Source organism: Microcaecilia unicolor, chromosome 1 (genome assembly GCF_901765095.1).
Source record: "Microcaecilia unicolor chromosome 1, aMicUni1.1, whole genome shotgun sequence".
Taxonomy (NCBI): domain Eukaryota; kingdom Metazoa; phylum Chordata; class Amphibia; order Gymnophiona; family Siphonopidae; genus Microcaecilia; species Microcaecilia unicolor.
Genome location: NC_044031.1, coordinates 173,209,377 through 173,224,864, shown reverse-complemented (window position 1 = coordinate 173,224,864; position 15,488 = coordinate 173,209,377). Strand labels below are relative to the sequence as shown.

At 44.3% G+C, this 15,488-nt stretch overlaps 1 protein-coding gene across 1 annotated transcript in view; it reads left to right on the top strand.

The window, feature by feature from the left end:
- The first annotated feature begins 1,283 nt into the window (after window positions 1-1,283).
- The window catches only part of COLQ (collagen like tail subunit of asymmetric acetylcholinesterase), a 180,101-nt gene continuing 165,896 nt past the window's right edge, over window positions 1,284-15,488 (top strand). The window contains exon 1 of the mRNA XM_030202541.1: window positions 1,284-1,603. Coding sequence (XP_030058401.1) covers window positions 1,495-1,603 — 109 coding nt within the window. The 5' untranslated portion in view covers window positions 1,284-1,494. The remainder of the gene's footprint in view (window positions 1,604-15,488) is intronic.

Genomic DNA, 15,488 nt, shown 5'->3' with positions numbered 1-15,488 from the left:
AGTCCATAGACTGTTATTAAATTGACTTGGGGAAAATTCACTGCTTATTTCTGGGATAAACAGCATAAAATGTATTGAGCTTTTGTGGGATCTTGCCAGGTATTTGTGTCCTGGATTGGCCACTGTTGGAAACAGGATGCTGGGCTTGATGTACTTATGTCTCACGCATATTGAATTAGGGATATCCTGAAAACCTGATTAGCTGGTAGTCCACTAGGACAGGTTTGAGAGAGACAGCTTAATTTGCAGCCAAAAAGGAAGTGGAACTGTAGAGCTGGGGGAGGGGACGAATGGAGTGATGTCAGGAGGAGGCACAAAAGTAGATGAGAGGCTTTAGCAGAGTGACTGTTCTCTGTTCTGCTCCAGGCTCACCTCCTCCTCTCCTCTTCCCTGCAGGCTGCCTGGAAGGGAAAGGCTGGTGCAGAACACCTCTACCCTACTGCTCTTTGGTCTAAAAAAAAAGGGGGAATGTTCCAGGTCCTGTTCCATTGACAGTTGTTAAGGAACAGGGAAGGTCAGAAATGACCCAACAGTAAGTCTCTTCTCACAGAAAGTGCTGCAGATTCCAGAAGCTTTGGGAGTAAAAAAAAACCACCCCCACCGGGAATGGAACTCTGTAGACGGAGATCTGGTCCCTGCACCCAGGGCATTGAAGCCTTGCACCAATCTTGCAATTAACAGCGTGCACATATTTTCATTGAAAGAAGGATTGGCAAGGAATTGTAGTAATTCCAGCCACGGTTCTTCTGGTTGATTTATGAGCACTTTTGCATTTGCAGACAGTAAGGCTCAGTGAAACCACTTTGAAAATTAAAACATTTTTATGCCAAATATTTGTTTCCCAGAGTAATACTTGGACTCACAAACAGATATTATTATTCAGGTACTGAAGTTGCAACATGTACTTTTCCCACACACATACACATATAGTCTTTTTTTTTTTTTTTGTTAGGTGGAGGATTTCCAGCAATTTCAGTTCACTCAATTTTTTATTTGCTTTTACCCTCTCTTGTTCGCAGATAGCAAATGTTCACGTGCTATTTGCAAACTCCCCCAAATTTCGTTGCATGTTTTCGTTTCATTTTTGAAAGAAAACACAAGTAAGCCAAAAAATGAAGGTACATCCTTCCCACTCGCTCCCTGTTTTATAGCCTTACAATCAACGGACATCACAGTTTAGCTGCTATGCCATCAGCCTCTTTTCACCACCTCAACTATCGCCTCCCCCCAGCAAACAATCTTCTTATCGTTTTAAGAAAAATAGTCCTTACATCCTTAGTACCTGCTGCCTACGATGGGGGCATCTGATCTGCCGCCTGAGTTAAATATAACCGTGTCTGGAATAAGGCAAGAGTTAATGGGAAATGGTTGGCATACTTTCTTCCAAAAGACAGAGGGAGGGACAGGGAGAGTGAGAGAAGAGCCAGAGCTGGAGGAGCAGTGGAGAGAGCACAGAACTGCGCCTCTAACCTGGAATTAACTGAAGCAGCCAGCATGGTCCTCCTGGGTCTGATCGCTCTGGGATTGTACTTCCAGTTGTTCCTCTGCCTTACCCCCTCTTGGGCTTCATTCATCCACGCTAGTGTCTTCCCTATTCCAGGAGGTAAGTGAGGACATTGTATGGCACTTCTGGGATCCCTTCACCTGCTGCCCCGCCAGCTGGGAAAAATGTGTGTGTGTGTGTGTGTGTGTGTGTGTGGGGGGGGGGGGGGGGGGGGGGATTTTGCTGCTCAAACACAGGATCTGGTAAATACAGGTCAATGCAATTTACTCGCTGCAAAAATAAGCTGCTGCATGTTATCAACAGCTTTATTCTCCTCATTCTTGGTGCTATTATTATTTCAGCTTCCTATCTCCCTCAGATCTCCCTTGACAGTGAGAGCAGTCCTTTCACGTCTGCAGTAATCCTTCTATTTTGATCGAGGAAAAGCTGGCCTGGAGAGGGATAGAGAGTCTAAAATGCAAATCTGTTTCTATTAATATGTCTCTGACCTCCTTCTGTGCTTTAGGACCCCCCCCCCCCCCCACCCCGATTACATGTCCTGCAAAGTAAACATCGGCAGACACCGGCTCTGACACTAGCAAAACACTCCAAGGACTTTCACAGCAAAGAAAGCAGAACCCACTGTTCCCGTGCGGGGAGGGGGGTTGGGGGGAATTAACCCACCCCAGTCCTTAATAACTGAGGGCAGGAGACGATCCAAGCCTGTTTGCTACATTCATAGGAGCCGATTTTTCGAAATGATCGGGGTTTCTAAACCGAATGCAAATTAGTCCTCCCTGGTCACAGTCAAAGAGTTTACTCAATATTGGGGGTACTCAAGCACCAACAGAGATGGCTCCTATCCTATGGCTACATTTACATTTGAATTTTTGGGGCCGGAAATGTGGGGGAGGGGGAGCAGCAGGATAGGTAGCAGTCCTGTCATTTTTCCAACACACAATCTGTTGCACACAGCAAACCCTGGCTTAGGAGTGAGATTCATTCCCTAAAACTAACTTTTGGAGAAATTGCCCCCAAACAAGCTCTCCCTCAGCCCCTCTTTCCTTATTGCCACATAGGCCAGGACAGCACTTAGACGGATACTGGCTAGCAGTAGGGTACTCCAAGGTGAAATGGTAAAATGGAGTGGAATAAATACTTTCAAAGGAGGATTCTTCATCCATTCATAATGCTGCCAGGGCACCAATAGGGACAATTTAGATCTAAAAATACTGATTTGAAAATGGGGTAAACTGCTTCTCTAACTTAACTGTGGACTGTGTGTAGTCCGATGCAAACAATGCCAAACCTCACAATCTGTCGTTTTAGACGTGGTTAATAATGGTTTCATTTATTTATGTATGCATTGGTCAAACTCAAAACAAAGAAAGGTAAAGCGCACAATTTTGTGGGCACCGTGGACTAAATTCTATAAATGGTGCCTGAAAAATCAGCAGTGAAAAAAACCCCACTTAGCAGGATTTGATAAACAGTTCTTAAAGTTAGGCACCATTTATAGAATAGCGCTTAGCGTCGGGAACTGTGACTACATTTAGGCGTGACCATTTACACCAACGAAACCTTGGTGTAAAATCTCCGCTTCTAAATTAGACACGTTATTCTTTAACAATGCGCATTGTAGCAACACCCCTGATCTACCCGTGACTCTCCCATGGCTGTGCCCGCTTTTTGGGCTCGCGCGTAAATTTGACATGCAGATCCCATGCCTAAATTTCTGTGCATAAATTTTTAATTGCTTGTTAAGCCAATTGGCTCGTTGTGCAATTAAATTGCACGCACAAATTGGGCGTGTGCCCAAATTTGCACTCACAATTTTTAGTAACTTTTATAGAATTAGGGTGTGTATGTAAAGACCAATTTTTCGTATGAACTAATTGCAAAGTCCGGTTGACAGGGTGCAGCTCATTTAAATCCCATAGTGAGAAAGCTATTAGCTGTTCAGCCCAGATACAGAGATGTGCATGAGAGACCAGAAGGCTGAGCACAGGGGTTTTCCAGCCACAGGACTTTCTCGCAAGCCCTGAGGAGGAGTAAAGGGTTAGCTTAGTCTTCTGCCGTCAGTGATAGTGAGGATTTATGCCTGTTTCTTTTTACCTTAAGCATACAGGATGCATAATTTTTTCTAGCTTCCTTGTAGAGGAGAAATTGAGGGGTGGAGGTGTAGTGGAACAAAGAGATGCTGGACTGTTCAAAAATATTAATATTTGCAAAAACTGTGCATGGAGAGTTGGAGCACACACATATGCATATGTGCATTCCAGCACACGTGCGTAACTAATAGTATTTTGAAAATTGTCTGCACGGGATAGCATTCCAACACACGCAAGGAAGATGTGCGTGTTAACTCCAGGTGTCGGTATACAATATTTTGTGCCGGATAGATCAGATGAAAGTGCAGATCCATGTTCCCGTGCATCTGGCAAGCTCTCCCACGTTATTGCATGGCGTTTGCAAAGAGCCTGTTAACCGTATGTTGTGCTTGCTGCATTGGGGAGCACATTTCTTTAAGGGACCCTTTTACTAAACTGCGGTAAAAGGGGCCCTGCACTAGTGGCAGCGGCTGTTTTTGCCGTGCACCAGGGCCCCTTTTACTGCAGCGGGTAAAAAGGCCAAAAAATGAAATGGCTGTACGGTAAGTTTGCTCTTGCTGTGCAGCCATTTCGGGGGGAGCATTTACCACCACCCATTCAGGTGGCGGTAAGGGCTCCAGCACTAACCCTGGTAACCCCCTGTGGAAATATTTTTTAAATATTTCTACTAGTGCCAGAAATGGCACGTGCTGGGGTGGAACTACCGCTAGCTCCTGCGTTGGGCCGGTGGTAGTTCTGGAACAGTCCTCGACTCCACCACCTCCACCGGGAGGCCATTCCACGCCTCTACCACCCTTTCTGTGAAATAATACTTCCTTAGGTTACTCCTAAGCCTATTTCCTCTTAACTTTCTGGAGATAAAGTCAGTGTGACACTATCCCCTTATTTTCGAAAGAGAAAGACGCCTATATTTCGACCCAAATCGGGAGTTGGGCATCTTTCTCCCGTGGGTGTCCAAACCGGTATAACCGAAAGCCGATTTTGGGCGTCTTCAACTACAATCTGTTGCGGAAACGGCCAAAGTTGACGGGGGCGTGTCGGAGGCGTGGTGAAGGCGGGACTGGGGCGTGTTTTATCGGCCGATAATTGAAAAAAGAAAGGCATTTTTAGCACAAATTTGGGTCACTTTTTTGGACCCTTTTTTCTCACGAACAAGTCCCAAAAAAGTGCCCTAAATGACCAGATGACCACCGGAGGGAATCGGGGATGACCTCCCCTGACTTCCCCAGTGGTCACTAACCCCCTCCCACCCAAAAAAAAGAACTTTAAAAACTTTTATTTCCTGCCTGTATGCCAGCCTCAAATGCCATACCCAGCTCCATCACAGCAGTATGCAGGTCCCTGGAGCAGTTCTTAGTGGGTGCAGTGGACTTCAGCCAGGTGGAACCCAGGCCCATCCCCCCCTACCTGTTACACTTGTGGTGGTAAATGGGAGCCCTCCAAACCGCCCCCAAAACCCACTGTACCAACATCTAGGTGCCCCCCTTCAGCCATAAGTGCTATGGTAATGGTGTAGAGTTTTGGGGGGATTTGGGGGGCTCAGCACCCAAGGGAAGGGAGCTGTGGACTTCAGAGGTAGTTAACTTTTTTTTTACTTGCTACAAGTGCCCCCTAGGGTGCCCAGTTGGTGTCCTGGCATGTGAGGGGGACCAGTGCACTACGAATCCTGGCCCCTCCCATGACCCAGTGCCTTGGATTTGTTCGTTTTTGAGCTGGGCGCCTTCGGTTTCCATTATCGCTGAAAAACGATACCGCCCAGCTCAAATCCGCACAAATCCGATGCATTTGACTGGCACAAATCGTATTATCGGAAAAAGATGGACGCCCATTTCTTTCGAAAATACGGTTTGTCCCGCCCCTTCACGTGCCCGTTCTTAGAGATAGACGCCCATGGAGATGGGTGTTCGCGTTCGATTATGCCCCTCTATGGCGCTCAATGTCAAAGCAGATGGATGTCTCAAAATGGCCAAAATAAGTCCATCTGCCAAAAACATCCAAATCTCAGTTTTTGAAAGGCAGAATTTTGATGTCCTACACTGCAGTTTGTCCAAATAGCAAGGGGGCATGTTTAGAGAGGAGCTAGGCAGGGCACAAAGGCCCTCATGATCAAAAGCAAACTCCGGCGCTAGAGGCTGTTAACGCCATACTAGTGCCGGAGTTTGCTGCCGACCCATGATCAGAGCCCTCGAGCGCCTGAAACAACGCACTTGAGGGCTCTTAGCACAAGTAGCATGCAAATGCATGCTAAACAGGGATCTTAGCGCAATTAGCTTGCAAATGCATGCTAATCAGCGCTTAACGCATTCATCCCAAATGATCAGTGTCCAGTGCGCCAAAGATTGGGTCGCTGGCCGCGGCAAAATCAACGCCAGCTCCGAGCTGACGTTAGACTTTGCGGATCATTGGGGAGGAATGGTGAGCCCTGTCCAGCATGCAGTATTCTAGTATATGTAATAGTATTTCATGATTAACCATGTCAAAGGCACTGGACATGTCGAATTGTAGGAGTAGTATGTTGTTGTCAGTTGCAATTGTTTGTTTAAATGAGTTCATTGCGGACACTAGAACAGTTTCGGTGCTGTGATATGACCGAAATCCTGATTGAGAGTCGTGCAAAATTGAATGTTTCCTTAGGTATTCAGTAAGTTGTTTCGTCACTATGCCTTTCATGAGTTTAGTTGTAAGTGGAATTGATGCTACTGGGCACTGGTTAGGTCCATTGTGCTTTTCTTAGCATCTTTTGGTAGTGGAGTGAGTAGGATGTTTCCCTTATCCGTGGGGAAGAGCCCATTTTGAAGCCTGTGATTTACGTGGTTCGTGAGGTCTGTTTTGAATTGATTGAGTGCGGATCTTATTAGATTATTAGGGCAAATGTCTGCTTTGCATTGTGATTTGGCGTATTTCCCCGAGCCAATGTGAGAGTTCATTTGATGAGATCGTGTCAAAGTTGGTCCATGATCAATCTGCTGGGCATTCCTCGGGTTTTGGGTCTAGACATTCAAGGATATTTGCGTAATCCGTTGCATTAGTAGGTATCATGAGTCGGAGCTTTATGATTTTTTCCTTGAAGTAGTTTGCAAGATTGGTTGCTGATGGGGTATCTGTGTTGTTGGATGTAACCGTGGTAGTATTTAGGAGATTGTTTACAAGTAGGAAGAGTTTGTGTGTATCCTTGTAGTTTGGTCCTATTTTGGTTTTATAATACGTCCTTTTAGTTTGTCTGATAGCGTATTTGTATTTTCTTTGTAGTTGTTTCCAGTTTTTAAGTGTGTTTTCGTCTTTTTTCTTCCTCCATGCTCTTTCTAGTCTTCTGACCTGCGTTTTTAGTTTTTTCAGTTCTTCGTTAAACCCTGGTATTGAGTTTTTTCTATGTGAGGTTCTGGTTTGAAGTGGTGCTATATTGTCTACTATTGTTCTGCATCTGTTCTCCCATTCTTGAAGAAATTGGGGTGAGTCTGTGGGTGTTGTCCATTCGTCGGTGTAGAATTGTTGCCAGAATGTTAGTGGGTCTGTTTTGCCTCTCGTAGTATAAGTTTGTTGTTTTTGTTTTTGTTGTGTCTTTTTTGTTCTCCAGTGGAGGGAAAGGTTTACACTGTAATGGTCGGACCATATCCTGGCTGTCCATTTTGTGTCTATTATTGTAATATTTGGTTCTGATGAGAGTTTGTGGGTGACAATGTCTAGTGTTCCTAACTGTAGGTACTCTAGGTACGTCCATTTATACCAAGTAAAGCTTGGTGTAAATACCGGCAGTTAAGTTAGGCCTGGAGCAGGTGTATTCTGTATCCATGCACATAGATTTTCAGAACAACCACACAGTCTGCCCATTCCACACCCATGACCATGCCCCCTTTTTTTGTAGTTCGAATTAGAATTGATGTGCATCACTTTACAGAATACACCTAGCAAGTTGTGCACATAAATTCTAAGTAATAATTGGTGTCAATAATTGCTTAGGTGGCAATTATTGGCGCTGATTGGCTTGTTAAGTAATTAAATTGCATGTGCAAATCCAGAATACGACCGATTTGCGCCCTCAATTTCAGTCATGTTATATAGAATCGGGGGTATACATAGAATTAGAGGGTTACTGTGCACTAATGTGAATGTGATAACTTGTTACTTCTATGCTCACTCTTCTCCCATTCCCTGCCCATACCACACCCTCTCCAAAAGATAAATTGAAAATAATCAATACTGCATGGTTAGTGCATGCAGAAGAGAAAATTACCACAGGACACATTAGTGCATCCTGTGGTAAGCCTTTTATACCCCCCTCCCCATTTACTAAGCCTTGCTAGCGGCTGCCGTGCACTAATGCTGACACAGCCTATTCACTTTGAAAGTGCTGTGTCAGCATTGATGCACGGCAGCTGCTGGCACGGCTTAGTAAACAGGGGGGGGTTAGTGTGTTAATTCCATGTTAGGGCTTAGGCCACCTTAGTAAAAGGGCCCCTTAATGTAGTTCCGTCATTTCAGCTGCCCTGTCTTAGGCTGGGAGGCCATGCACTAGGGCTCCTGGAATCCTGCGGTCATGAGCCCTGATGCAGCAGATCTCTATTCCAGGCCCTGCCTTTATTCTGAAGTGTTTGATCTTTCTTTTGCAAAGGGACGTGTTTATATTTTAAAAGAAACAAAGAAAAGTAAGCATTAAATTCTCACTATACTTTTTTTTTCTTCTGTTACACAGGAAAATTATGGGCTAAGTCTTCAGCAGGTGTCTTGTCTCACTCCATTGTAGTTGATCCTTTCAGCACATTTTTTTTTTAAAGCATGAGCTAAAAAAAAAAGGTCAGATTTTTGGAGTGTTTCTCATAGACAGAAAGGAGCCAATTCTATAACAGGGCATCACAATTTAGTGCCATATTTCCATGGGTAGTGAGTCTGTTCTATAAGATCACTTACATGTGTATGTGTTCCTACAAAATACTAGCGTAAGTCAGCTTTGGTGACTGTGTTGAAATGCAGGTGTGAATATTTATACCAGGTCTATGGGTGGCGTACAAGAGCACACCTAAATGCGTCACTGACAGTATTCTCTAAGTTCTGTGTGTGAATGTCAGTCCCACCTGTGCTCCTTCCATGCCCTTCCACCGTGAATGCCCCCCTCACAATTACACGCTAAGCTATTTTAGTGTGTAAGTAAGTACAGAATAGTGGTTAGACACGGTACTGCCATTCATTAGCATCCAGCTACACTGTTCTGCCTGAATGTTATTCCCTCCTATCACCAGATGGAGGCAAAAAAACAAAACTGAGCTTTACCAGTGACCTTACTGGTATTAGCTGGAAAGATCCAGTATTTTGTCTACCTCAGCAGAAGGTAGGTCGTGCTGTCTGGTGCCCCTGGTCCCTGGCCTAGCTTCCCGCTCTGCTGTCTGTGGCCGCACAGCTTGGTTAGCCTAAGGTTATTCAGTCCCTGGACCAGGGGCGTAGCTACGTGGGGCCACGGGTCCCCGTAGATTTGTCCCTGGCTCCCCCCCCCCCCCGCTGCCAACCCCTTCGACCCCCCCCCTCCCGCCGCCATTGGGTACCTTTGCTGGCAGGGGTACCCAACCCCTGCCAGCTGAAGTCCTCTTCGAGACCCCCGCCAGCAAAGGTACCCTATGGCGGCAGTGGGGGAGGGTTGCAGCGGAAAGAGGGGGGTCGAAGGGGTTGGCGCCAGGGGGGGGTCAAAGGTGCTGGTGGTGGTGGTGGGGGTCAAAATGGTGGTGGGGGTTAAAAATGAGGGGGGGTTGGGGCACCGGGGGGGTGGCTAAAATGTGCCCCCTCACCTCGAGCTCTGGACTTCCCTCCCGCCGAAGTTTGGCTACGCCCCTGCCCTGGACCACACCTGGTTGAGCACAGAGCTTGGCTCCACTGCCCCCACTATTCTATATACATTTAATTGCACAAATACCACTGAAATTTAGACAGACTCACACTTTCCTGAGAGGGTTAGAAGCCATTCATTCTCTGGAAGAAGGAAGCTGTCTAGTGGTCAGAGCAATAAACTGAGAGTTAGGAAAGCCATGGTTCAATTCCCACATCTGTCAGTGATGCTCTTTGTGGTGCTGGGCAAGTCACTTTTTCTCCCATTTATTCAGGTGCCCACATAGGGGGTAATTCTACATAGGGCGCCCGATTGTAGGCACAAAAATGGCAGATAATTGTAAATAAGCCCCAAAGTGGAAGCGAAATGGCAGTTAGATGCAAATGTGCACTTAGGCAATTTTCTATAACTGGGTGCCTCAGTGTTCTTGTGCATAATCTCAAAGGAGTGGTCCCATGGGCGTTCCCATTCTTCTTGCGCACACATTAGACAATATCCACGTTACTGCGTCCATCTGCAGCATTTAGGCCCAACCGTTTACAGCAGCCATAGACACGGCATAAGTGACTGTGTCTAAAGCTGGACATGTAACTGGGTACATATGCTAGTGTTCTCTAACAGATTTCGGCTACTCCTACCATCTCTAAGCACCGCTTCCCTAACTGAGATAATATTTAATCACCTCTCTGACCTCAGATGCTACTTTCTTTAAATTAGTCCCCTTATTTTCTAACTCCTTTTACTCTCTCACCTATCTATGGGACACTTTTACTAAGCGGTTGTAAGCCCACCATGGGCTTATCGTGTACCAATCTGGAGCTACTGCCAGCTCAACGTGGGTGCCGGCAGTAGTCCTACCCCCCAGTGTACGACATTTCCAGCAGTAGTGGAAATATTTAAAAAATGTTTCAGCAGGGGGTTACTCGGTGGTAATCGGTCAGTGCCGCATGCTACCTGGTTACCGCTGGGTTAGTGCAGGTTCCCTTACCGCCACCTCACTGGGTGGCAGTAAGTGCTTCCCCCCCCCCCCCCCCCACTTGGCCATGCGGTAAGAAAAATCTTACCACATGGCCATGTCTTTTTTTCAGCCTTTTTACCTGCTGCGGTAAAAAGGGCCTCAATGAACATCTTAGTAAAAGGGCCCTATATGCTCCCTCTTTGCTTAGTGGAGGAGTGGCCTAGTGGTTAGTGCAGTGGACTTTGATCCTGGGGAACTGAGTTCAATTCCCACTGCAGCTCTGTGTGACTCTGGGCAAGTCACTTAACCCTCCATTGCCCCTGGTACAAAATAAGTACCTGAATATATGTAAACCACTTTGAATGTAGTTGCAAAAACCTCAGAAAGGTGGTATATCATTTCCCTTTCCCTATATCCTATGCTTTCTACTAATGGATATGCATGAAAGAGACTAAGTCTGCCAATCTCAGAAAATTTAAAAATCCTTGGAGTCACTATTGACCGCCACCTAACACTTGAGACTCATGCGAACAACACAACCAAAAAAATGTTCTACTCCATGTGGAAACTGAAAAGAATAAGACCATTCTTTCCAAGATCTGTCTTCCGCAGCCTAGTGCAATCACTCGTACTCAGTCACTTGGATTATTATACGCGGGCTGCAAAGAACAAATACTGAGGAAACTACAAACAGCCCAGAATAAAGCAGCCAGACTCATCTTCGGAAAACCAAAATACGAAAGTGCAAGACCCTTATGGGAGAAACTACACTGGCTCCCACTCAAGGAACGTATCACTTTCAAAGTATGCACCTTAGTCCACAAAATCATTCACGGTGAAGCCCCTGCATACATGTCTGACTTAATAGACCTGCCACCCAGAAACGCTAGAAGATCGTCCCGAACCTTCCTCAATCTCCATTTCCCTAAGTGCAAAGGCATAAAATACAAAGTACTGCACGGATCAACCTTTGCTTACATGAGCACGCAATTCTGGAATACACTACCACGCAACCTGAAAACGATCTACGAACTAACCGACTTCCGCAAACTACTGAAGACGTATCTCTTTGAGAAAATCTACAGCAAGGATCAAAACACATGAAGTCCATACACACTAATAGATACGCATCAACACACTCTCTTCTGAATTCTCTTCCCCCGTATCCTCAACTCTCTTAAAACTCTACCCACAGATAATATTGTTAGATCTTTATGTTCCCTTAATACTGTTTTATCGCCCCTCAACTCCCCATTGTTTTATTCCATTGTTCTATTCCCAAATGATATCCTGACTTTACTCTGTCTTCCCACAACTCTTCACAATGTAACCCATAAGCGTACTGTAACAAATTGTATTTCCATCACTCATAATGTATTGTAAGCCACACTGAGCCCGCAAATAGGTGGGAAAATGTGGGATACAAATGCAAATAAATAAAATAAATAAATGTGCATATAATCATTATGGATATCCTGAGAACCTGACTGGCAAGGGGTACACCAGGACTGGACTTGGGAAACACTGCCCTAGTACAACCCAGATACAGAAGGTTACAATAATCTAGTTGGGAAAATAAAAGGGTCTGAGTTAGAAGCTTAAATTTAACTGCCTCAAAGTAGTTGTGAATACAACACAACTTTCTCATTAGAAGGAAACATTTCTTTACTAATGCATACATCCGGTAATGGTGAAAAAATGCTACATATTGCTATTGTAGCAGCATATTATGAAGAGGTGTCGTAAGACTAGATAAGAATCTCTGTTTATTTTACTTTTTGGATCATTTGAAATCCAAATTTCATCTGGCCAAACAACTCACAGATTATATAAACAAATTCTCAATATTACATGAATCTCAATCAGGTTTTCGCCCCCTCCACAGCACAGAAACAGTACTACTCACTCTTCTAGCCAAATTCAAGCAGGAAATAGCAATAGGCAAAAACATCCTCCTCCTCCAATTCAACATGTCTAGTGCATTCGACATGGTAATCCATACTATATTAACAAGATTTCTAGATAAATTCGGGATCGGTGGAAACATACTTAGCTGGATCAAGGGTTCCCTAACCACAAGAACATATCAAGTAAAATCAAACTCAAACATATCATCACCATGGAAAACAGACTGTGGAGTACCACAAGGATCACCGCTATCACCGGTCCTCTTCAACCTTATGATGACCCCACTAGCCAATTCCTTATCCAACCAAGGCTTTAACCCTTTCATCTGTGCAGATGATGTCACAATATACATTTCTTATAAATCTAACCTGACAGAAATCACCAACGAAATCAAGAACAGCCTGAACATCATGGACTCATGGGCTAATGCATTTCAACTAAAACTCAACAAATAAAAAACACACTGTCTCATCCTCTCGTCCCAACACAATGCGGACAACCCCACAATCATCAACACCCCAGATTACACCCTCCCTATCTCAGACAGCCTGAAAATCCTCGGCATTAAAATGGACCGCTACTTAACACTAGAGAGCCAAGTGACATCCACGACAAAGAAAATGTTCCACTCAATGTGGAAGCTCAAACGCCTGAAGCAATTCTTCCCGAGGGAAACATTTTGCAACCTGGTACAATCAATGGTACTAAGCCATGTAGACTACTGCAATTGAATCTATGCGGGATGTAAAGAACAAACCTTAAAGAAACTTCAGACCACTCAAAACATGGCAGCTAGGCTTATCTTCGGAAAAACGCAATTTGAAAGCGCAAAACCCCTCCGCGAAAAACTACACTGGCTCCCAATCAAAGAACGCATTGCTTTCAAAATCTGCACTCTGGTTCACAAAATTATCTACGGTGAAGCCCCAGGATACATGACAGACTTGATCGACCTACCAACTAGAAACACATCCGAATCGACATGAACGTACCTAAATCTGTATTACCCAAGCTACAAAGGACTCAAATACAAATCAACCTACGCATCCAGTTTTTCCTACATTAGCACACAACTGTGGAACGCATTACCAAAAGCCTTGAAAACTACGTACGATTACCTAAACTTCCGGAAAACACTAAAAACCAAACTGTCTAAAAAGGCATACCCTGCTGATCCAACATAAATGCCTGATATCTGCAACTCAACAAAACTAAAGTACGTAATGGACATAACACAACTCTTCCGTTATATGATGCCCTAATGTGGCTGTGCCACATGAACTTTATCTTACCACAACATCACTTTGTATTTGTTCACACCGGAGTCTGCAAACGCCTCTCCGGTACTATGAAAGTCACATTGAGCCTACAAATAGGTGGGAAAATGTGGGATACAAATGTAACAAAATAAATAAATAAATCTACTTCTGTTGTCTCCCTATTTCCCTTCATCCACCCACCCCTTGTTCAGCTTTTCTTACATAAATTTCCTAATTGGCAAATGGGCCGAAAGTTTAAGAGGGCTTTTGCTTTCTCTTTTTCTTTCTATTTATGCATTTATATAAACAATTCGACAAGTATACACTTGATTAAGAAACACAGAGCAAACATAATACAGAATAATCTTCCTAGAAGGTAACAATAGAGGAAAGTAAATGAAATCATATGCATTTAACCCTTTCTTAGACAACTGAGGTGTCCTTTTTACCAAACCACAGGAAAAAGGGCCCTGCGCTAGTGGTGGAGGCCATTTTTCCCGCACGCCTGGGCCATTTTTACTGCAGTGGGTAAAATGACCCCAAACATACATAGCCACGCGGTAAGAGAACTCTATCGCATGGCCATGCGACAGGGAGCCCTTACTTCTACCCATTGAGGTGGCGATGAGGGCTCCCGTGCTAACCTGGCGGTAACTGGGCAGTGCACGGCGATACCCGATTGCCGCTGGGTTACCGCAGTGCAAGCCATTTCTAGGAGTTTTCTTTTTCCCCTGGAATGTCACACACTTGGGGTGGGACTACCGCCTGTGGCCACATTGGGTCGGCGGTAGTCCCGGAAGAGTGAGCTGTAAGCCCGCATTGGGCTTACTGCCGCTTTATAAAAGAGCCCCTAAGTCAGGGGGAGTGACTACTTATTTATAGGAGATCACTAAGAAGAAATGAAGTCAAGGAAAGGCCTAGTCTGATTCTCCGTAGTTTAAGTTCATAATAATCAGTGATTTAACTAACTACAGATAACTTCTTCAGGTCAATGAAAGACTTTAGATGTTTGAGTTCAAAGAACATGTACTTCACACTCAAATATCTAACAATACATTTACAGGGGTAAACTAAAAGAAATGATGTGCCCAATGCTTTAGCGTCAGCCCTCATGTCCAAAAAATGTCTCCGCCTGTCCTGAGTATTTTTGGCCACATCAGAATATAACCCTATTCCTTGACCACAAAAGGGTAGCTGAAAGTTCTTTCAAAAAGCCTCATAATTCCATTCAAATCTTGTTCAAACACAAAGGAAATGAAAAAGGTAGAATAGAGTCCTCCAATATAGCAGATAAGTCTTCAAGTCCGCTTGTTCCAGACCAGGATTTTCCAGTGTTTAGTCCCCCACTTGCCTTTCAATCTTATTGACCGGAGGAATAGAGTCTGGAGAAAATGTCAAATTTTCAATAAGAAATTTTTAAAATACATACATAGGGGGATCACCTACTGGTTTTTGCTTTCTTACCGCTTAAATCTATTAAAGCTTCCTCTCCCTCCATTAATTCTATTATCACTTCCTGGTTTAGTTCTTCCTACTGTTTTGCAAGTGTTTGGAGAAATTGTTACAAGCTTCTTTTGTAACCCAAATGTAACCTCACTGTCTGTACCAGTGCGTGTCAATTTTTTGAGGCTGTGACCCTGTGATAGCAGCCAAATAAAATTGCGTGACCCTCCCCGGGGTTGCAGAATAATGATGCATTTATGGAGAGCCCACCCAAGTCGCGACACCAAATGTGGATTTTTTTTACCCCATTTGAGATCCTGACCCACAGTTTGGGAAGCTCTGTACAGTGCTCCATATATCAGCTATGTGCTGTACAAATCTTGATAATAACAATAAGCAGTCATAAAATATATTTTTTGTGTACAGTTAAATTGTACTAAAATGCTCTTTTAAAGGACTGTCATTTTTTTTAAAGCTTGCAACATTATCATAAGGGAATATACTTTTCAAATTC